The sequence below is a fragment of the Coregonus clupeaformis genome, chromosome 19 (assembly GCF_020615455.1).
Source record: "Coregonus clupeaformis isolate EN_2021a chromosome 19, ASM2061545v1, whole genome shotgun sequence".
Lineage (NCBI taxonomy): Eukaryota > Metazoa > Chordata > Actinopteri > Salmoniformes > Salmonidae > Coregonus > Coregonus clupeaformis.
The window spans coordinates 9,082,620-9,105,990 of NC_059210.1; the positions used below are offsets into that span (position 1 = coordinate 9,082,620).

At 44.4% G+C, this 23,371-nt stretch overlaps 1 protein-coding gene across 1 annotated transcript in view; it reads left to right on the forward strand.

Moving 5' to 3' along the window:
- The first annotated feature begins 794 nt into the window (after nucleotides 1-794).
- Nucleotides 795-23,371, forward strand: part of LOC121531274 (methionine aminopeptidase 2-like) — a 22,766-nt gene continuing 189 nt past the window's right edge. The window contains exons 1-11 of the mRNA XM_041836514.1: nucleotides 795-950; nucleotides 1,794-1,913; nucleotides 2,299-2,358; nucleotides 3,431-3,533; nucleotides 6,662-6,823; nucleotides 8,934-9,115; nucleotides 9,705-9,799; nucleotides 10,593-10,689; nucleotides 12,784-12,887; nucleotides 20,895-21,010; nucleotides 22,602-23,371. The exon at nucleotides 22,602-23,371 is cut by the window's right edge and continues 189 nt beyond it. Coding sequence (XP_041692448.1) covers nucleotides 797-950; nucleotides 1,794-1,913; nucleotides 2,299-2,358; nucleotides 3,431-3,533; nucleotides 6,662-6,823; nucleotides 8,934-9,115; nucleotides 9,705-9,799; nucleotides 10,593-10,689; nucleotides 12,784-12,887; nucleotides 20,895-21,010; nucleotides 22,602-22,854 — 1,446 coding nt within the window. The 5' untranslated portion in view covers nucleotides 795-796 and the 3' untranslated portion in view covers nucleotides 22,855-23,371. The remainder of the gene's footprint in view (nucleotides 951-1,793; nucleotides 1,914-2,298; nucleotides 2,359-3,430; nucleotides 3,534-6,661; nucleotides 6,824-8,933; nucleotides 9,116-9,704; nucleotides 9,800-10,592; nucleotides 10,690-12,783; nucleotides 12,888-20,894; nucleotides 21,011-22,601) is intronic.

The following is a 23,371-nucleotide window of genomic DNA, read 5'->3' on the forward strand; positions in this document are numbered from 1 at the left end:
GGTAGCGCCTCCATGCTCTGGACACTACGCTGACAGACACAGCAAACCTTCTTGCCACAGCTCGCATTGATGTGCCATCCTGGATGAGCTGCACTACCTGAGCCACTTGTGTGGGTTGTAGACTCCGTCTCATGCTACCACTAGAGTGAAAGCACCGCCAGCATTCAAAAGTGACCAAAACATCAGCCAGGAAGCATAGGAACTGAGAAGTGGTCTGTGGTCACCACCTGCAGAACCACTTCTTTATTGGGGGTGTCTTGCTAATTGCCTATAATTTCCACCTGTTGTCTCTCCATTTGCACAACAGCATGTGAAATGTATTGTCAATCAGTGTTGCTTCCTAAGTGGACAGTTTGATTTCACAGAAGTGTGATTGACTTGGAGTTACATTGTGTTGTTTAAGTGTTCCCTTTATTTTTTTGAGCAGTGTATTTCTAATTATATATTGAGAGACTAGTTTCACTGTGTCGATTTGTAAATGACTCTGTGATAATCTATTTGATTTAGATTATACATCATATTTCCTCTCGTGCTATAACCTGATGGAACACAAACTGCCTCAATAAAAGTTAGTAGCCTATAGACTCTCCAGAGTTTAAGCACTACACTCCTATCTTGTCACTTGAGAAATTAAGAAAGGACGGGCTTAGTTTTCTCTATTGAGGTCAAGCAGCTGCACAAAGTGCCTAACAGCTCATTATTGGCTCAGCTGCCTGTCTGCCTCGAGCACAGTTTCAGAACGTGGCCACTGGAGGCTCCCAGCAGTTTATGCGTCACTTGATTCCGAACGCGGATCATGGCGGAGCTCGAGACCGTGCAGCCTGAACCGGAGGCGCCCGAAGTTCTCAATGGGGACGCCGAAGAGAACGAAGAGAAAGAGGACGCGGAGCCCTCGGAAACAGGGAAGAAAAAGAGAAGAAAAAAAAAGAAGAAGAAGACGGCTGTCCCAGGTAAGAAAGAATGCATGACGGTGAGGATAAATGCCGTTTTGGAAATAGCGCATTATTGAGAGGTCCCCTGTTGTGCCATAGCGTAAAAAGACCAGTAAAGATGAGAAGCATGGGACTTTATTACCTGTCAGAAAGTGCTACTGTTCCGCCGCAGCTGTCACCGCTGTCTTCACCTGGAAGTGAACGGGCACCGGTGCCGTTATGAGGGAGATGCACATCTGGAAAAGGGACAATGCCTCTCTCGAGGCTTGAAATCGCTTCTTCTATTGGTTTAATGGAATGCTGTCAAATTCGAAAATTGAAGGATGTTGCAGGAATAAGATGACAGTCATATTCCAGTACTTTTCAGCACTCGTCTTCTTGCGTTATAAAAGAGCTCCACTAGTGAGAAAAAAAAAAGTATGCTTTAGCATTAAATTAATTGCTGACAAAACTATATGACAAGCACCTTATCTTGTAAAAACACATGTGGACTTGATATTATTTTGTGGTGTGTGTTAAACTATGGATCTATATAGTCCTGTTTCTGAAGGGCTATAGATGGCATGGCATAATGCTGCAGGGTACCTACATATGCCCTTGGGATATTGATTCTAGGTATAGATACAAATTATGCATTGCTCCTGCCAAGTTCTGTTCACAGTAGATGCACTTTCTCAAAATGTATCAATTTACTCACTTTAAGTGTGTGTGTGTTGCGCACGCACGTGCGTTTGTGTGTGTGTGTGTGTGTGTGTATGTTGCGTGTGTGTGTGTGTGTGTTGAATGTGTGTGTGTGTTCTATGTGTGTGTGTGTGTTGCATGTGTGTGTGTGTTCGAGTGTGTGCGTGTATGACTTTGCAGCAGGGACAAATGAGTCTGAGGGGGATGGAGATACTGGAGGAGGTGTTGGTGATGTGACGAAACAGTTGGAGCAGCAAGCCCTGCCGGAGGACAAAGAGAAGGAGGAGGATGGAGAGGAGGGTACGACTTCATCTTCATCATCGTCATCATTCACCGTTCTCATACTCAACATGTGACCTGCGACATGAGTTTGGTGTCGTTCACCAACTAGCTACGTTACCTGCTAGCACTGCACTGGGTATTGTGACTGACTGAACCACTTCTCAGGTCCTCTTTCACTTTATCATCATTGTCCTTAACGTTCTCGTGTGGATCTTGAAGTCCCGATTTGCCCCCTTAAACCAAACAAACGTATAATTTGACCTGTGACATGAGTTGGCGTCTGCTGCTGCGCATTACTGTAACTTCTTAAGTGCAAACGGTTAACTGCAAGCATTGTGAATTGTGACTGAACACGTCATGTGTCATGTTCGTTAAGAGAATGAAAAATGCATGTTTTGGACAGATGGAGAAGAGGGTGAAAACTCAGCAGGGAAGAAAAAGAAGAAGAAGAAGAAGAAGGGAGGTTTGTCTTCATCAGTCATTGTTTCTCCCACTGGATGGTTTCAGTTCCTTTTGTTACCACTTCAGAACCTTTCATGTTTTTTACAGATGAAACCCATGTTGATATGTCTTGAGCTGATGAGTTATCTTGTGTTAAGTTGCGTCAATTCAAATCTGGTATTAGGAACAAAAGAGGTCAATACACGTCTTCTAAAATAGACTAGTATTTTAATTAATGCAAACACTTCAATGGTAAATATGATGTTCGTATATACGGGTCCACTGAAATACCACGCAGGGCACTCAGAGAACTGACCCATTGTTCTAAGTTATTCTTCAAATACTCTGACAGAGATAGTTCCCGCTCCCTGCTGGCCAATCAGAGTAGAGACTGAGCGTGGTTTAGACTTACTCAGCCAGTCGTTGGTGCACAGGCTGGTCCCAGGCCCTTGGCGCTTTACCGTTGCACACTGTTGCCAGGCATAAGTTGTTATCATCACACCCTGTAGAGTCATCACCCATAGACACTGTTCCCCTGTACTCCTTGTACCTACGTCCTTGGACGGTTCACAGATCACAAAGAGGCAGTGTTCGTGTCTGTGAGAAATCCAAGTCTTATCTCATCCTACCCCCTAACGTTCCTCACATGAATCACAGCTTGTTATGTGAAACAATCTATATCAGTACAGTACAAACCCATTATGTTTAATCATTAATGCATTCTTTCTAAGCTAGTCATCACATCTAGATCCCCGCACTTGAGAAGAGGTTTCCCCATACTAGACTGTTACTGCACCTCTATTAGTGATACAGTGCATTCGGAAAGTATTCAGACCCGTTAACTTTTTCCACATTTTGTTACGTTACAGCCTTATTCTGAAATGGGTTACATTGTCTATATTGCCATACACCCTGTAGCATGTGTTGCGACCATATGTGACCATGTGTTGCTAATAGCAACAATGTGTTGCACATCTGCAGACGCTAACCTCTCTCTTCTCATCCTCCTCTCCCTCCCTCCCTCCATCCATCCCTCTCTCTTCTCATCCTCTCCTCTCCCTCCCTCCATCTCACTCTCTCTATCTGGGGCACAGTGAAGGGGCAGACTGACCCTCCCACCATCCCTATTTGTGAGCTGTATCCCAGTGCTGTCTTCCCAAAGGGAGAGGAGTGTGAATATCCCCCATCTAAAGACGGGTATGTCACCTCTACCAAGTCCATTGGCCTTATGTAGTGTGGTGGCCATAGATCCTATGCAGTGTGGTGGCCATATATCTTATGTAGTGTGGTGGCCATATATCTTATGTAGTGTGGTGGCCATATATCGTATGTAGTGTGGTGGCCATAGATCCTATGCAGTGTGGTGGCCATATATCTTATGTAGTGTGGTGGCCATATATCTTATGTAGTGTGGTGGCCATATATCTTATGTAGTGTGGTGGCCATATATCGTATGTAGTGTGGTGGCCATAGATCCTATGCAGTGTGGTGGCCATATATCTTATGTAGTGTGGTGGCCATATATCTTATGTAGTGTGGTGGCCATATACAGTGGGGAAAAAAAGTATTTAGTCAGCCACCAATTGTGCAAGTTCTCCCACTTAAAAAGATGAGAGAGGCCTGTAATTTGCATCATAGGTACACGTCAACTATGACAGACAAATTGAGAATTTTCTTTCCAGAAAATCACATTGTAGGATTTTTAATGAATTTATTTGCAAATTATGATGGAAAATAAGTATTTGGTCACCTACAAACAAGCAAGATTTCTGGCTCTCACAGACCTGTAACTTCTTCTTTAAGAGGCTCCTCTGTCCTCCACTCGTTACCTGTATTAATGGCACCTGTTTGAACTTGTTATCAGTATAAAAGACACCTGTCCACAACCTCAAACAGTCACACTCCAAACTCCACTATGGCCAAGACCAAAGAGCTGTCAAAGGACACCAGAAACAAAATTGTAGACCTGCACCAGGCTGGGAAGACTGAATCTGCAATAGGTAAGCAGCTTGGTTTGAAGAAATCAACTGTGGGAGCAATTATTAGGAAATGGAAGACATACAAGACCACTGATAATCTCCCTCGATCTGGGGCTCCATGCAAGATCTCACCCCGTGGGGTCAAAATGATCACAAGAACGGTGAGCAAAAATCCCAGAACCACACGGGGAGACCTAGTGAATGACCTGCAGAGAGCTGGGACCAAAGTAACAAAGCCTACCATCAGTAACACACTACGCCGCCAGGGAGTCAAATCCTGCAGTGCCAGACGTGTCCCCCTGCTTAAGCCAGTACATGTCCAGGCCCGTCTGAAGTTTGCTAGAGTGCATTTGGATGATCCAGAAGAGGATTGGGAGAATGTCATATGGTCAGATGAAACCAAAATATAACTTTTTGGTAAAAACTCAACTTGTCGTGTTTGGAGGACAAAGAATGCTGAGTTGCATCCAAAGAACACCATACCTACTGTGAAGCATGGGGGTGGAAACATCATGCTTTGGGGCTGTTTTTCTGCAAAGGGACCAGGACGACTGATCCGTGTAAAGGAAAGAATGACTGGGGCCATGTATCGTGAGATTTTGAGTGAAAACCTCCTTCCATCAGCAAGGGCATTGAAGATGAAACATGGCTGGGTCTTTCAGCATGACAATGATCCCAAACACACCGCCCGGGCAACGAAGGAGTGGCTTCGTAAGAAGCATTTCAAGGTCCTGGAGTGGCCTAGCCAGTCTCCAGATCTCAACCCCATAGAAAATCTTTGGAGGGAGTTGAAAGTCTGTGTTGCCCAGCGACAGCCCCAAAACATCACTGCTCTAGAGGAGATCTGCATGGAGGAATGGGCCAAAATACCAGCAACAGTGTGTGAAAACCTTGTGAAGACTTACAGAAAACGTTTGACCTGTGTCATTGCCAACAAAGGGTATATAACAAAGTATTGAGAAACTTTTGTTATTGATCAAATACTTATTTTCCACCATAATTTGCAAATAAATTCATAAAAAATCCTACAATGTGATTTTCGGGATTTTTCTTCCTCATTTAGTCTGTCATAGTTGACGTGTACCTATGATGAAGATTACAGGCCTCTCTCATCTTTTTAAGTGGGAGAACTTGCACAATTGGAAGCTGACTAAATACTTTTTTTCCCCACTGTATCTTATGTAGTGTGGTGGCCATATATCTTATGTAGTGTGGTGGCCATATATCGTATGTAGTGTGGTGGCCATATATCTTATGTAGTGTGGTGGCCATATATCTTATGCAGTGTGGTAGCCATAGATCCTATGCATGGTGGTGGCCATAGATCCTATGCAGTGTGGTGGCCATAGATCTTATGCAGTGTGGTGGCCATAGATCCTATGCAGTGTGGTGGCCATAGATCTTATGCAGTGTGGTGGCCATAGATCTTATGCAGTGTGGTGGCCATAGATCTTATGCAGTGTGGTGGCCATAGATCTTATGCAGTGTGGTGGCCATAGATCTTATGCAGTGTGGTGGCCATAGATCTTATGCAGTGTGGTGGCCATAGATCCTATGCAGTGTGGTGGCCATAGATCTTATGCAGTGTGGTGGCCATAGATCCTATGCAGTGTGGTGGCCATAGATCTTATGCAGTGTGGTGGCCATATATCTTATGCAGTGTGGTGTCCATAGATCTTATGTAGTGTGGTGGCCATATATCTTATGCAGTGTGGTGTCCATAGATCCTATGCAGTGTGGTGGCCATATATCTTATGCAGTGTGGTGGCCATAGATCCTATGCAGTGTGGTGGCCATATATCTTATGCAGTGTGGTGTCCATAGATCTTATGCAGTGTGCTGTGTGGCCATATATCCTATGCAGTGTGGTGGCCATAGATCTTATCGAGGTCGCTGTGGTTTACAGTCCATCATACTTCATACTCTAAAACATAACACAAATATTGGATGTGCCTCAGTCACCCAAGTTAACACTATAAAATGTTATTCACAACTATGCTGTTTTTTATTCACAATACCAGGTCTCTCTTGCCAAAGAGATTTTATCTAATTGAAACCTGGTTAAATCAAGGTTAAATGAAAACATTTAAAATAAGACACACACACACACACACACACACACACACATACAAACACACACACACACACATACAAACACACACACACACACACACACACACACACACACACACACACACACACTCACCCACTATGTTAATCTATACCTGCATTATAAACTGCAATGTTTGCTGCATCATTTCCTGAAGGTGTTGTTTGACATCCCAATCCCATTAGAAGATAAAGATTGTGTGTGTGTGTGTGTGTGTGTGTGTGTTTCCCTCCCAGGCGCAGTGCAGCCTGGCGCACCACCCATGAGGAGAAGAGGGTCCTTGACAAGGCCAACGAGGAGATGTGGAGTGACTTCCGTCAGGCTGCCGAGGCCCACAGACAGGTCCGAAACTACGTCAACACCTGGATCAAACCTGGGATGACCATGATCGACATCTGGTGAGGGTCATTCATTTACTATATCGTACAGGCCCTGGTACGAGCTGGCCTGACAGCACTGTAATGGACTTGGTTGACGTTCACTTTAGTCAAATTGTGTATTGATGTATTTGAGTAAAAAGAGCGATTCTCAATCCTGCTCTTGGAGAGTAGCAGTACTGCAGGTTTTTGTCCCAGCTCAGCAGTAAAACACCTGATTTGGTTCATCAACTGACCTACTCCTTCATTAGCTGGATCAGGTGGTTCTCTGATGAGCTGGTGCTGTAGCTCCCCAGGAGCAGCACTGAGGATCATGGAGTGAGTCTGTGTTGACCTGCATGGTTAACCTGTGTTGCTGAAGTGAAAATGTCCTGAATGTGACACCTGTCCCTGTCATCTGTGGTCCCTGTCTGTCAGTGAGCGACTAGAGGATTGCACTAGGAGGCTGATAAAACACGCTGAGGCTGTATTAACTTCAACCTACAGTACATGGTTAAGCTGTATTAACCCCCTGTCCCTGTCTCTGTCCTGTATGGTCTCTCCCTGTCTGTCCCTGTCTGTCCCTGTCTCCCTGGTCTGTCCCTGTCTGTCCCTGTCTGTCCCTGTCTCCCTGGTCTGTCCCTGTCTGTCCCTGTCCCTGTCCGTCCCTGTCTGTCCCTGTCTCCCTGGTCTGTCCCTGTCTGTCCCTGTCTGTCCCTGTCTCCCTGGTCTGTCCCTGTCTGTCCCTGTCTGTCCCTGTCTCTGTCCTGTATGGTCTCTCCCTGTCTGTCCCTGTCTGTCCCTGTCTGACTGGTCTGTCCCTGTCCTGTCTGTCCCTGTCTGTCCCTGTCCCTGTCCCTGTCCTTGTCCCTGTCTGTCTCTGTCCCTGTCTGTCTCTGTCCCTGTCTGTCCCTGTCCCTGTCTGTCCCTGTCTGTCCCTGTCTCCCTGGTCTGTCCCTGTCCCTGTCTGTCACTGTCTGTCCCTGTTTGTCCCTGCCTGCCTGGTCTGTCCCTGTTCCTGTCTGTCCCTGTCCCTGTCTGTCCCTGTCTGCCTGGTCTGTCCCTGTCTGACTGGTCTGTCCCTGTCCTGTCTGTCCCTGTCTGTCCCTGTCCCTGTCCTTGTCCCTGTCCCTGTCTGTCCCTGTCCTGTCTGTCTCTGTCCCTGTCTGTCCCTGTCTCCCTGGTCTGTCCCTGTCCCTGTCTGTCCCTGTCCCTGTCTGCCTGGTCTGTCCCTGTCTGTCACTGTCTGTCCCTGTTTGTCCCTGCCTGCCTGGTCTGTCCCTGTCCCTGGTCTCTCCCTGTCTGTCCCTGTCTGTCCCTGTCTCCCTGGTCTGTCCCTGTCTGTCCCTGTCTGTCCCTGTCCCTGTCCGTCCCTGTCTGTCCCTGTCCCTGTCTGTCCCTGGTCTGTCCCTGTCTCCCTGGTCTGTCCCTGTCTGTCCCTGTCTGTCCCTGTCTCCCTGGTCTGTCCCTGTCTGTCCCTGTCTGTCCCTGTCCCTGTCCTTGTCCCTGTCTGTCTCTGTCCCTGTCTGTCTCTGTCCCTGTCTGTCCCTGTCCCTGTCTGTCCCTGTCTGTCCCTGTCTGTCCCTGTCTCCCTGGTCTGTCCCTGTCCCTGTCTGTCACTGTCTGTCCCTGTTTGTCCCTGCCTGCCTGGTCTGTCCCTGTTCCTGTCTGTCCCTGTCTGCCTGGTCTGTCCCTGTCTGACTGGTCTGTCCCTGTCCCTGTCCTTGTCCCTGTCTGTCCCTGTCCCTGTCCCTGTCCTTGTCCCTGTCTGTCCCTGTCCTGTCTGTCTCTGTCCCTGTCTGTCCCTGTCCCTGTCTGCCTGGTCTGTCCCTGTCTGTCACTGTCTGTCCCTGTTTGTCCCTGCCTGCCTGGTCTGTCCCTGTCCCTGGTCTGTCCCTGTCCCTGTCTGTCCCTGTCCCTGTCTGCCTGGTCTGTCCTGTCTGTCCCTGTTTGTCCCTGTCTGCCTGGTCTGTCCCTGTCTGTCCTGTCTGTCCCTGTTTGTCCCTGCCTGCCTGGTCTGTCCCTGTTCCTGTCTGTCCCTGTCCCTGTCTGTCCCTGTCTGCCTGGTCTGGCCCTGTCTGTCCCTGTCTGTCCCTGTCTTCCTGGTCTGCCCTGTCTGTCCCTGTCTTCCTGGTCTGTCCCTGTATACCAGTGAGCGACTGGAGGACTGCAGTAGGAGGCTGATCAAAGAGAATGGTCTGAAGGCTGGCCTGGCATTCCCCACTGGCTGCTCTATCAACCATGTTGCTGCCCACTACACCCCTAACGCTGGAGACCCCACAGTACTACAGTACAATGACGTCTGCAAGATAGACTTCGGCACGCACGTCAACGGTCAGTGGGCACACTGACACTGAGTTTCTGTTCAGTCTGTAGTTACGTTTTTATATAAAATAGACTTGCAGGCACATCAATGGTCAACACTGCCACTGAGTTCTGTCAATCAATCAAACGTATTTAGAAAGCCTTTTCTAATTCAGCAGTGTTGTCACAAAGTGCTTTACAGATACCCAGCCCAATGTCTGTATCTGGTTGCACTTGCATTTTACAGCAGTAATAGTCAAGGGTTTTGATCCCAGCGTTTTAATACCGTTACACCTGACTCAACTAATCAACTGACCTTCAACACCTTTGATGAGCTGAATCAGGTGTTTAACTGCTGAACTAGGACAAAAACCTGCAGTAGTGCGGTTCTACAAAAGCAGGTTTGAAGATCCATTTAAAAGTCTATCGCTATCTTCTGGACTTTATTTAGATATTACATATTCAAATTGTGCTGTAATCACCTGATACATTGTAATCACACTTCTTACCCATACTTTCGTAAATACCAGGCAAATACCAGGCTAAGACAGGAAGGTAAGATCTAACTTTTACCTCGTGTCGTTGCATTTGGCTGATATTCATGTTGTTGGTGTTTCAGGTCGAATCATTGACTGTGCCTTTACCGTGACCTTCAACCCAAAGTATGACAGACTTCTGGAGGCTGTGAGAGATGCTACCAACACAGGCATCAGGGTAACGCAACCCATTTATCCATTCACTATGACTTTGGTTCCGATTGTTCAGTGGGTTAGACTAGAGCATGTAAAAAAGGCAGTTCCTTTCAGCCAATCATCGGGTTTAAATGGACATTTGGGCTATGGCCCCTCCCACTCCAGGTTAGAGTGGTTATAGTTGTTGGCAGATGAAGAACCAAGTTTGGCTGCCAACCAAGTTATCTGTGTGTTTTACTTCTATGATGTGTGTGTGCAACTGTGTGGTGGTGACCAAGAGATAATAAAGCTCTGGATGTGGACACATCTGCCTGGTTCTTACCGGACCGTCTGTAGTGGCTTCGGACCAAAGTCGACCGTCTGAAGTGGGGTCAGACCAAAGTAGACCGTCTGAAGTGGCTTCGGACGAAAGTAGACCGTCTGTAGTGGGGTCAGACCAAAGTAGAGTCAGCATTAAGTCACCGAGGGCATCTACAGCCAACCGCTGAGACGGCTCCAGCTAGCCGTTTTTACAGTGCAGGCAACATCAGGGTTGTGGGTTAGACTCCCACATGGGCCACATAATACTGAATATATCTGTTAATGTTGACAGTTCTGTAATCCGCTTTGGATAAAAGCTTCTGCTAAATGACCATATTTTGGATGCTAGCTAACATCCTAAGAGGATATGTGATGTAACTCTCACTCCCCACTCGTCTGATAATGAGCTCTGTAGAGATGGTTGGTTGGTGTTTGCTTGTGTAACTGTCAACTCTTGTCTATTTGTGACCCATGTAGAGAGAGCTTGTGTAACTGTCAACTGTTTTCTGTGCCAGTGTGCAGGGATAGATGTGCGTCTGTGTGACGTGGGTGAAACCATCCAGGAGGTCATGGAGTCTTATGAGGTGGAGATAGATGGGAAAACATACAAAGGTATCAGTCTGTCTGTCTGTCTGTCTGTATGTCTCTCTGTCTCTCTTTGTCTCTCTCTGTCTCTATCTCTCTCTGTCTCTCTCTGTCTCTCTCTCTCTCTCTCTCTCTCTCTCTCTCTCTGTCTCTCTGTCTCTCTGTCTCTGTGTCTCTGTCTCTCTGTCTCTGTCTCTCTGTCTCTCTGTCTCTGTCTCTCTGTCTCTGTCTCTGTCTCTGTGTCTCTCTGTGTCTCTCTCTCTGTCTCTCTGTCTCTGTCTCTGTGTCTCTCTCTCTGTCTCTCTGTCTCTGTCTGTCTGTCTGTCTGTCTGTCTGTCTGTCTCTCTCTCTCTCTCTCTCTCTCTCTCTCTCTCTCTCTCTCTCTCTCTCTCTCCTCTCTCTCTCTCTGTTTGTCTCTCTGTTTGTTTGTTTATATGGGAAAACACACTGGGCTCTTACTGTTTTCCTAATCTTTCAGTTTGCTGGTTTGATGAGAGAAATTACAATTACAAATATATTGCAGATACTGTATGTATGTACACTACCGTTCAAAAGTTTGGGGTCACTTAGAAATGTCCTTGTTTTTGAAAGAAAAGCAATTTTTTGGTCCATTTAAAATAACATCAAATTGATCAGAAATAAAGTGTAGACATTGTTAATGTTGTAAATGGCTATTGTAGCTGGAAACGGCAGATTTTTAATGGAATATCTACATAGGCGTACAGAGGCCCATTATCAGCAACCATCAGTCCTGTGTTCCAATGGCACGTTGTGTTTGCTAATCCAAGTTTATCATTTTAAAAGGCTAACTGCTCATTAGAAAACCCCTTTGCAATTATGTTAGCACAGCTGAAAACTGTTGTACTGATTAAAGAAGCAATAAAACTGGCCTTCTTGAGACTAGTTGAGTATCTGGAGCATCAGCAATTGTGGGTTCGATTACAGGCTCAAAATGGCCAGAAACAAATAACTTTCTTCTGAAACTCTTTCTTCTGAAACTCGTCAGTCTATTCTTGTTCTGAGAAATGAAGGCTATTCCATTCGAGAGATTGCCAAGAAACTGAAGATCTCGTACAACGCTGTGTACTACTCCCTTCACAGAACAGCGCAAGCTGGCTCTAACCAGAGATAATTTGGACTCCAAACCAAAGGACACATTTCCACCGGAAATTATGTCCATTGCTCGTGGTTCTTGGCCCAAGCAGGTCTCTTCTTCTTATTGGTGTCCTTTAGTAGTGGTTTCTTCTCAGCAATTCGACCATGAAGGCCTGATTCACACAGTCCCCTCTGAACAGTTGATGTTGAGATGTGTCTGTGACTTGAACTCTGTGAAGCTTTTATTTGGGCTGCAATTTCTGAGGCTGGTAACTCTAATGAACTTATCCTCTGCAGCAGGGGTAACTCTGGGTCTTCCATTCCTTTGGCGGTCCTCATGAAAGCCAGTTTCATCATAGCGCTTGATGATTTTTGCAACTGCACCTGAAGAAACTTTCAAAGTTCTTGAAATGTTCTGTATTGACTGACATTCATGTCTTAAAGTAATGATGGACTGACGTTTCTCTTTGCTTATTTGAGCTAATCTTGCCATTATATGGACTTGGTCTTTTACCAAATAGGGCTATCTTCTGTATACCCCCCCTACCTTGTCTCAACACAACTGATTGGCTCAAACGCATTAAGAAGGAAAGAAGTACCACAAATTAACTTTTAACAAGGCACACCTGTTAATTGAAATGCATTCCAGGTGACTACCTCATGAAGCTGGTTGAGAGAATGCCAAGAGTGTGCAAAGCTGTCATCAAGGCAAAGGGTGGCTATTTGAAGAATCTCAAATTTTAAATATATTTTGATTTGTTTAACACTTTGTTGGTTACTACATGATTCCATATGTGTTATTTCATAGTTTTGATGTCTTCATTATTATTCTACAATGTAAAAACAGTAAAAATAAAGAAAAACCCTTTAATGAGTAGGTGTGTCCAAACTTTTAACTGGTACTGTATATAGAGATATTTTACTGTATATATATATATATATATATATATATATATATATAGAGAGATATAGATATATTACAGATATATTTTCTATCTATGTTTTTATTTATTATTTCCTATGTAGTAAAGCCAATCAGGAACCTCAATGGACACTCCATCGGCCAGTACAGGATTCACGCAGGCAAGACTGTCCCCATCGTCAAGGGAGGAGAAGCTACCAGAATGGAGGTGGGTACTGACTGGTGACTGACTGGTGACTGACTGGCGATTGACTGATGACTGACTGGCGACTGACTGGCGACTGACTGGGTACTGACTGGGTACTGACTGGGTACTGACTGGTGGCTTCTTTCGCTCATTTGTACAGAAGGCTTTTCAGATGTTACCTTAGTACAATGTAGTCAAACTTCTTCTTCGTCTTCGTCTTATTTCATTCCATCATGTCTGCAACAACAAACTCAAGGTACACATCTCTTGCGGGTTCATTCTGTTCAAGTGAAATTATATATAAAAAATAACAAATCCTTGAGTAGCCTATAATAAAACCCTTAAGTAAGTGTAATTGGAAGGAAATCTCTAGAGTTACAACGAGGTGTCGAGATCAGCTCAGATTAACATCTCACATGTATACACACACACACACACACACACACACACACACACACACACACACACTCCAACACTCCAACACCTTAGTCACCTCCTTCAGTTCTTTAATTACACCTTTAATCACATTATTGCACTTTTAATCACATTATTACACCTTTAAGCACATTATTGCACCTTTAAGCACATTATCAGCCAGAAGCATCAAGTAGCATGTAGCGCGCGCCACTTGATGAAACTCCAGCTCCTTAATTGCATCTCTAAGCGCATCGAGTTCTCACCACTCAAAGTCCATTAATGACCAGTTACCTCACTAAAGGAGATATCGCCTAGATACCTGCGACATATCTTCAGAGATACCTAGATACCTGTATAGATACCTGAGGATCTAAGTATATTGCCCAGGCAGGGACCATATTGGTGAGGTCACAGAGGTCAATTAGCCTGGTACCAGATCTGTCTGCGCTGTTTTGCCAACTCCTAAGGTGTGACAATGACCACATGAGTCGGTAAGACAGCACAAACAGATCTGGGGCTTCAGGCTAGAGGTCTGTAGCCGATTAACCACCCTCACACACACAGCTGCAATGCTTAACTCCGTTTGGACAGAATGTAACATTTTAATTGGCGGGCTGCTGAGTGGTGCATTTTACTGATGTTTCCAGCGAAGCCAGGGATGGATGGATGGATAGAGTTGCTGATGTGCCAGGTTTGAGGGTTTTCATTTTAGCGGGACTGAGTGGTGGTGTGTCAGGGCCATCACCCTCTTTGTATGAGAGTGTGTGTGTGTGTGTGTGTGTGTGTGTGTGTGTGTGTGTGTGTGTGTGTGTGTGTGTGTGTGTGTGTGTGTGTGTGTGTGTGTGTGTGTGTGTGTGTGTGTGTGTGTGTGTGTGTGTGTGTGTGTGTGTGTGTGTGTGTGTGTGTGTGTGTGTGTGTGTGTGTGTGTGTGTGTGTGCAGGCTTGGGTGCCAGCGTGTGTGTGTGTGTGATCATAGTGCTCTCTGTTCTGCTGGAGTGTCAGCAGGACTCTCACTGAGTGATTATCTGAGCAGAGAGGAAGGGTGTCAGTGTTATCAGCTAATACACAGGGCCTTGAACTGCCTGATATTATGGTGCTTTTCCATTGAGACTCACCCCCACACCAGTGGGCCAGACTCACCCCCACACCAGTGGGCCAGACTTACCCCCACACCAGTGGGCCACCAGTGGGTCAGACTTACCCCCACACCAGTGGGCCAGACATACCCCCACACCAGTGGGCCAGACTTACCCCCACACCAGTGGGTCAAACTTACCCCCACACCAGTGGGCCACCAGTGGGTCAGACTTACCCCCACACCAGTGGGCCACCAGTGGGTCAGACTTACCCCCACACCAGTGGGCCACCAGTGGGTCAGACTTACCCCCACACCAGTGGGCCAGACTTACCCCCACACCAGTGGGCCACCAGTGGGACAGACTTACCCCCACACCAGTGGGACAGACTTACCCCCACACCAGTGGGCCAGACTTACCCCCACACCAGTGGGCCACCAGTGGGCCAGACTTACCCCCACACCAGTAGGCCAGACTTACCCCCACACCAGTGGGCCACCAGTGGGCCAGACTTACCCCCACACCAGTGGATCAGACTTACACCTGCACCAGTGGGTCAGACTTACACCCACACCAGTGGGTCAGACTTACACCCACACCAGTAGGCCAGACTTACCCCCACACCAGTGGGTCAGACTTACCCCCACACCAGAGGGCCAGACTTACCCCCACACCAGTGGGCCAGACCAGTGGGTCAGACTTACCCCCACACCAGTGGATCAGACTTACACCCACACCAGTGGGTCAGACTTACACCCACACCAGTGGGTCAGACTTACACCCACACCAGTGGGCCAGACTTACCCCCACACCAGTGGGTCAGACTTACCCCCACACCAGAGGGCCAGACTTACCCCCACACCAGTGGGCCAGACCAGTGGGTCAGACTTACTCCCACACCAGTAGGCCAGACTTACCCCCACACCAGTGGGTCAGACTTACCCCCACACCAGAGGGCCAGACTTACCCCCACACCAGTGGGCCAGACCAGTGGGTCAGACTTACTCCCACACCAGTAGGCCAGACTTACCCCCACACCAGTGGATCAGACTTACACCTGCACCAGTGGGTCAGACTTACACCCACACCAGTGGGTCAGACTTATACCCACACCAGTGGGTCGGACATACACCCACACCAGTGGGTCGCCAGTGTTTTAATGTTAATGTTAGGTCTAGTGTAATTGTGTTTCCATCAGGAGTGTGACACTAAAGACTTGGGGCGAGCAGAATCTTCAATAGAATAGATCACACCCAGTGTATTGTGTAAGAACACTATAAGAGATGGAGTTACTGTAATGAACACTATAAGAGATGGAGTTACTGTAATGAACACTATAAGAGATGGAGCTACTGTAATGAACACTATAAGAGATGGAGTTACTGTAATGAACACTATAAGAGATGGAGTTACTGTAATGAACACTATAAGAGATGGAGTTACTGTAATGAACACTATAAGAGATGGAGTTACTGTAATGAACACTATAAGAGATGGAGTTACTGTAATGAACACTATAAGAGATTAAATAGTAACTGTAATGAACACTATAAGAGATGGAATTACTGTAATTAACACTATAAGAGATGGAGTTACTGTAATGAACACTATAAGAGATGGAGTTACTGTAATGAACACTATAAGAGATGGAGTTACTGTAATGAACACTATAAGAGATTAAATAGTAACTGTAATGAACACTATAAGAGATGGAGTTACTGTAATGAACACTATAAGAGATGGAGTTACTGTAATGAACACTATAAGAGATGGAGTTACTGTAATGAACACTATAAGAGATGGAGTTACTGTAATGAACACTATAAGAGATTAAATAGTAACTGTAATGAACACTATAAGAGATGGAATTACTGTAATGAACACTATAAGAGATGAAGTTACTGTAATGAACACTATAAGAGATTAAATAGTAACTGTAATGAACACTATAAGAGATGGAATTACTGTAATGAACACTATAAGAGATGGAGTTACTGTAATGAACACTATAAGAGATGGAGTTACTGTAATGAACACTATAAGAGATTAAATAGTAACTGTAATGAACACTATAAGAGATGGAATTACTGTAATGAACACTATAAGAGATGAAGTTACTCTAATGAACACTATAAGAGATTAAATAGTAACTGTAATGAACACTATAAGAGATGGAATTACTGTAATTAACACTATAAGAGATGGAGTTACTGTAATGAACACTATAAGATATGGAGTTACAGTAATGAACACTATAAGAGATGGAGTTACTGTAATGAACACTATAAGAGATGGAGCTACTGTAATGAACACTATAAGAGATGGAGTTACTGTAATGAACACTATAAGAGATGGAGTTACTGTAATGAACACTATAAGAGATGAAGTTACTGTAATGAACACTATAAGAGATGGAGTTACTGTAATGAACACAATAAGAGATGGAGCTACTGTAATGAACACTATAAGAGATGGAGTTACTGTAATGAACACTATAAGAGATGGAGTTACTGTAATGAACACTATAAGAGATGGAGTTACTGTAATGAACACTATAAGAGATGGAGTTACTGTAATGAACACTATAAGAGATGGAGTTACTGTAATGAACACTATAAGAGATGGAGTTACAGTAATGAACACTATAAGAGATGGAGTTACTGTAATGAACACTATAAGAGATGGAGTTACTGTAATGAACACTATAAGAGATGGAGTTACTGTAATGAACACTATAAGAGATGGAGTTACTGTAATGAACACTATAAGAGATTAAATAGTAACTGTAATGAACACTATAAGAGATGGAATTACTGTAATTAACACTATAAGAGATGGAGTTACTGTAATGAACACTATAAGAGATGGAGTTACTGTAATGAACACTATAAGAGATGGAGTTACTGTAATGAACACTATAAGAGATTAAATAGTAACTGTAATGAACACTATAAGAGATGGAGTTACTGTAATGAACACTATAAGAGATGGAGTTACTGTAATGAACACTATAAGAGATGGAGTTACTGTAATGAACACTATAAGAGATGGAGTTACTGTAATGAACACTATAAGAGATTAAATAGTAACTGTAATGAACACTATAAGAGATGGAATTACTGTAATGAACACTATAAGAGATGAAGTTACTGTAATGAACACTATAAGAGATTAAATAGTAACTGTAATGAACACTATAAGAGATGGAATTACTGTAATGAACACTATAAGAGATGGAGTTACTGTAATGAACACTATAAGAGATGGAGTTACTGTAATGAACACTATAAGAGATTAAATAGTAACTGTAATGAACACTATAAGAGATGGAATTACTGTAATGAACACTATAAGAGATGAAGTTACTCTAATGAACACTATAAGAGATTAAATAGTAACTGTAATGAACACTATAAGAGATGGAATTACTGTAATTAACACTATAAGAGATGGAGTTACTGTAATGAACACTATAAGATATGGAGTTACAGTAATGAACACTATAAGAGATGGAGTTACTGTAATGAACACTATAAGAGATGGAGCTACTGTAATGAACACTATAAGAGATGGAGTTACTGTAATGAACACTATAAGAGATGGAGTTACTGTAATGAACACTATAAGAGATGAAGTTACTGTAATGAACACTATAAGAGATGGAGTTACTGTAATGAACACAATAAGAGATGGAGCTACTGTAATGAACACTATAAGAGATGGAGTTACTGTAATGAACACTATAAGAGATGGAGTTACTGTAATGAACACTATAAGAGATGGAGTTACTGTAATGAACACTATAAGAGATGGAGTTACTGTAATGAACACTATAAGAGATGGAGTTACTGTAATGAACACTATAAGAGATGGAGTTACAGTAATGAACACTATAAGAGATGGAGTTACTGTAATGAACACTATAAGAGATGGAGTTACTGTAATGAACACTATAAGAGATGGAGTTACTGTAATGAACACTATAAGAGATGGAGTTACAGTAATGAACACTATAAGATATGGAGTTACAGTAATGAACACTATAAGAGATGGAGTTACTGTAATGAACACTATAAGAGATGGAGCTACTGTAATGAACACTATAAGAGATGGAGTTACTGTAATGAACACTATAAGAGATGGAGTTACTGTAATGAACACTATAAGAGATGAAGTTACTGTAATGAACACTATAAGAGATGGAGTTACTGTAATGAACACAATAAGAGATGGAGCTACTGTAATGAACACTATAAGAGATGGAGTTACTGTAATGAACACTATAAGAGATGGAGTTACTGTAATGAACACTATAAGAGATGGAGTTACTGTAATGAACACTATAAGAGATGGAGTTACTGTAATGAACACTATAAGAGATGGAGTTACTGTAATGAACACTATAAGAGATGGAGTTACTGTAATGAACACTATAAGAGATTAAATAGTAACTGTAATGAACACTATAAGAGATGGAATTACTGTAATTAACACTATAAGAGATGGAGTTACTGTAATGAACACTATAAGAGATGGAGTTACTGTAATGAACACTATAAGAGATGGAGTTACTGTAATGAACACTATAAGAGATTAAATAGTAACTGTAATGAACACTATAAGAGATGGAGTTACTGTAATGAACACTATAAGAGATGGAGTTACTGTAATGAACACTATAAGAGATGGAGTTACTGTAATGAACACTATAAGAGATTAAATAGTAACTGTAATGAACACTATAAGAGATGGAATTACTGTAATGAACACTATAAGAGATGAAGTTACTGTAATGAACACTATAAGAGATTAAATAGTAACTGTAATGAACACTATAAGAGATGGAGTTACTGTAATGAACACTATAAGAGATGGAGTTACTGTAATGAACACTATAAGAGATGGAGTTACTGTAATGAACACTATAAGAGATTAAATAGTAACTGTAATGAACACTATAAGAGATGGAATTACTGTAATGAACACTATAAGAGATGAAGTTACTGTAATGAACACTATAAGAGATTAAATAGTAACTGTAATGAACACTATAAGAGATGGAATTACTGTAATGAACACTATAAGAGATGGAGTTACTGTAATGAACACTATAAGAGATGGAGTTACTGTAATGAACACTATAAGAGATTAAATAGTAACTGTAATGAACACTATAAGAGATGGAATTACTGTAATGAACACTATAAGAGATGAAGTTACTCTAATGAACACTATAAGAGATTAAATAGTAACTGTAATGAACACTATAAGAGATGGAATTACTGTAATTAACACTATAAGAGATGGAGTTACTGTAATGAACACTATAAGATATGGAGTTACAGTAATGAACACTATAAGAGATGGAGTTACTGTAATGAACACTATAAGAGATGGAGCTACTGTAATGAACACTATAAGAGATGGAGTTACTGTAATGAACACTATAAGAGATGGAGTTACTGTAATGAACACTATAAGAGATGAAGTTACTGTAATGAACACTATAAGAGATGGAGTTACTGTAATGAACACAATAAGAGATGGAGCTACTGTAATGAACACTATAAGAGATGGAGTTACTGTAATGAACACTATAAGAGATGGAGTTACTGTAATGAACACTATAAGAGATGGAGTTACTGTAATGAACACTATAAGAGATGGAGTTACTGTAATGAACACTATAAGAGATGGAGTTACTGTAATGAACACTATAAGAGATGGAGTTACAGTAATGAACACTATAAGAGATGGAGTTACTGTAATGAACACTATAAGAGATGAAGTTACTGTAATGAACACTATAAGAGATGGAGTTACTGTAATGAACACTATAAGAGATGGAGTTACTGTAATGAACACTATAAGAGATGGAGTTACTGTAATGAACACTATAAGAGATGGAGTTACTGTAATGAACACTATAAGAGATGGAGTTACTGTAATGAACACTATAAGAGATGGAGTTACTGTAATGAACACTATAAGAGATGGAGTTACTGTAATGAACACTATTAGAGATGGAATTACTGTAATGAACACTATAAGAGATGGAATTACTGTAATGAACACTATAAGAGATGGAATTACTGTAATGAACACTATAAGAGATGGAGTTACTGTAATGAACACTATAAGAGATGGAATTACTGTAATGAACACTATAAGAGATGGAATTACTGTAATTAACACTATAAGAGATGGAATTACTGTAATGAACACTGTAAGAGATGAAGCAGTTACTTTAATGACATCGGCATATATTGAAACCTCTGGAAAAACGGTTGCTCATCTATGATGTAGATTCTTGTAAAAAGGAAAAATATAATCTCTAAACATCTACATTAATTACCAGGTTTTCAAGGACATAAAAAGTGCTGTGAGTTTCTCTCCCTTTTTCCATCTGCCAATAAAGGCTTTCAGTTTGAAGGACTTTGGTCTTATGTAAGTTGCAGATGGATTACGGTCAGTATCAGTTGTTTCTAGGATCTGCTGAGTTCACTGTGTCCTCCTCTACCCTTCTGCTCCACAGGAAGGTGAGGTGTACGCAATCGAGACGTTTGGCAGCACTGGGAGGGGAGCTGTTCACGGTGACATGGACTGCTCGCATTACATGAAAAACTTCAACGTTGGACACGTGCCAATAAGGTCGGTCGCTTGGTTCGGTCGGTGCTCACTGAGTGCGAGCCTCACCTGATTTTAATGGTGATGATGATACAGAACATCGATGCTAAGTAGAATTCTATACTGTAGATGACATTCTGTTCGCCATCAAGGACGATCGAGGGCGAATGACCCTGCTAAGGCTGATCCCCTCCAACGTGCTGATTCTTACAGTATACACCTGAACTGAATACTACTGTACTAATAAAAAAAATAACCCATAAACTACAGATGAAAATTAGCCAGCTGGCTAAATCTGGCACATTTACAGAAATGTTGATCAATGTGGATTGTCCCTATGCACTGCTCTCATAATCCTTACTGCACTGAAAACACCATCCTTATCTCTCTCCCCGCCTCTCCTCTGTGTCCCCGCCTCTCCTGTGTCCCCGCCTCTCCTCTGTGTCCCCGCCTCTCTTCTGTGTCCCCGCCTCTCCTGTGTCCCCGCCTCTCCTCTGTGTCCCCGCCTCTCCTCTGTGTCCCCGCCTCTCCTCTGTGTCCCCGCCTCTCCTGTGTCCCTGCCTCTCCTCTGTGTCCCCGCCTCTCCTCTGTGTCCCCCCCTCTCCTCTGTGTCCCCACCTCTCCTGTGTCCCCGCCTCTCCTCTGTGTCCCCGCCTCTCCTCTGTGTCCCCGCCTCTCTTCTGTGTCCCCGCCTCTCCTGTGTCCCCGCCTCTCCTCTGTGTCCCCGCCTCTCCTCTGTGTCCCCGCCTCTCCTCTGTGTCCCCGCCTCTCCTCTGTGTCACCGCCTCTCCTCTGTGTCCCCGCCTCTCCTCTGTGTCCCCGCCTCTCTTCTGTGTCCCCGCCTCTCCTCTGTCCCCGCCTCTCCTGTGTCCCCGCCTCTCCTGTGTCCCCGCCTCTCCTCTGTGTCCCCGCCTCTCCTCTGTGTCCCCGCCTCTCCTCTGTGTCACCGCCTCTCCTCTGTGTCCCCGCCTCTCCTCTGTGTCCCCGCCTCTCCTGTGTCCCTGCCTCTCCTCTGTGTCCCCGCCTCTCCTCTGTGTCCCCCCCTCTCCTCTGTGTCCCCACCTCTCCTGTGTCCCCGCCTCTCCTCTGTGTCCCCGCCTCTCATCTGTGTCCCCGCCTCTCTTCTGTGTCCCCGCCTCTCCTCTGTCCCCGCCTCTCCTGTGTCCCCGCCTCTCCTCTGTGTCCCCGCCTCTCCTCTGTGTCACCGCCTCTCCTCTGTGTCCCCGCCTCTCCTCTGTGTCCCCGCCTCTCCTCTGTGTCCCCGCCTCTCTTCTGTGTCCCCGCCTCTCCTCTGTCCCCGCCTCTCCTGTGTCCCCGCCTCTCCTCTGTGTCCCCGCCTCTCCTCTGTGTCACCGCCTCTCCTCTGTGTCCCCGCCTCTCCTCTGTGTCACCGCCTCTCCTCTCTGTCCCCGCCTCTCCTCTGTGTCCCCGCCTCTCCTCTGTGTCCCCGCCTCTCCTCTGTGTCCCCGCCTCTCCTCTGTCCCCGCCTCTCCTCTGTGTCCCCGCCTCTCCTCTGTGTCCCCGCCTCTCCTCTGTCCCCGCCTCTCCTCTGTGTCCCCGCCTCTCCTCTGTGTCCCCGCCTCCTCCCATTGTGGTGTGTGTGTCCGTGTTCCAGACTCCCCAGAGCCAAGCATCTGCTCAACGTGATAAATGAGAACTTCGGGACGTTGGCGTTCTGCCGCCGCTGGTTGGACCGGCAGGGAGAGAGCAAGTACCTGATGGCCCTGAAGAACCTGTGTGACCTGGGCATCATAGACCCGTACCCGCCGCTCTGCGACACCAAGGGCTCCTACACTGCCCAGTACGAACACACCATCCTACTCAGGCCCACCTGTAAGGAAGTGGTGAGCAGGGGTGATGACTACTGAGCAAGCTCCGTGGGCCAGCTGGCCTCGAACCAGGAAGAACCGGAAGAGGAAGAATGAGAGAAGATAAATCAGGGTCATGTTCATTGGATCCCATACCACTGCTCTATTCACCACATGCAAATTCCAGTCCGTTGATGTCCCTTTAATAACGTTTCTTATTGGACAAGTCTAGGTAGTCCCTCTGTGTTTCAGTCCGTTTTCTTTCAGTTTGGTGCCTATTGAACACCATCCCTGAAATCCGTAATCGACTGATGATAACATTTATGCAACGTTATTATTGTGATGTAATTTTAAAGTTGCTTGAATCCTACCTTCTGTACCTACCTTCAAGGGTTTTAGCAAGAGACTGTTGTCATGGCAGGACCTTATTACTTATTACTTAACATATGTATTAATACAAGTATTATTTAAAAGGATCAAGCCAATAAATAAGGGCATACAAAAGCAAGAAATATAATCATCATTTTCTTTATTATACTTACTTGATTCCTGTATTGCTTATTTAGGATAAAATGAA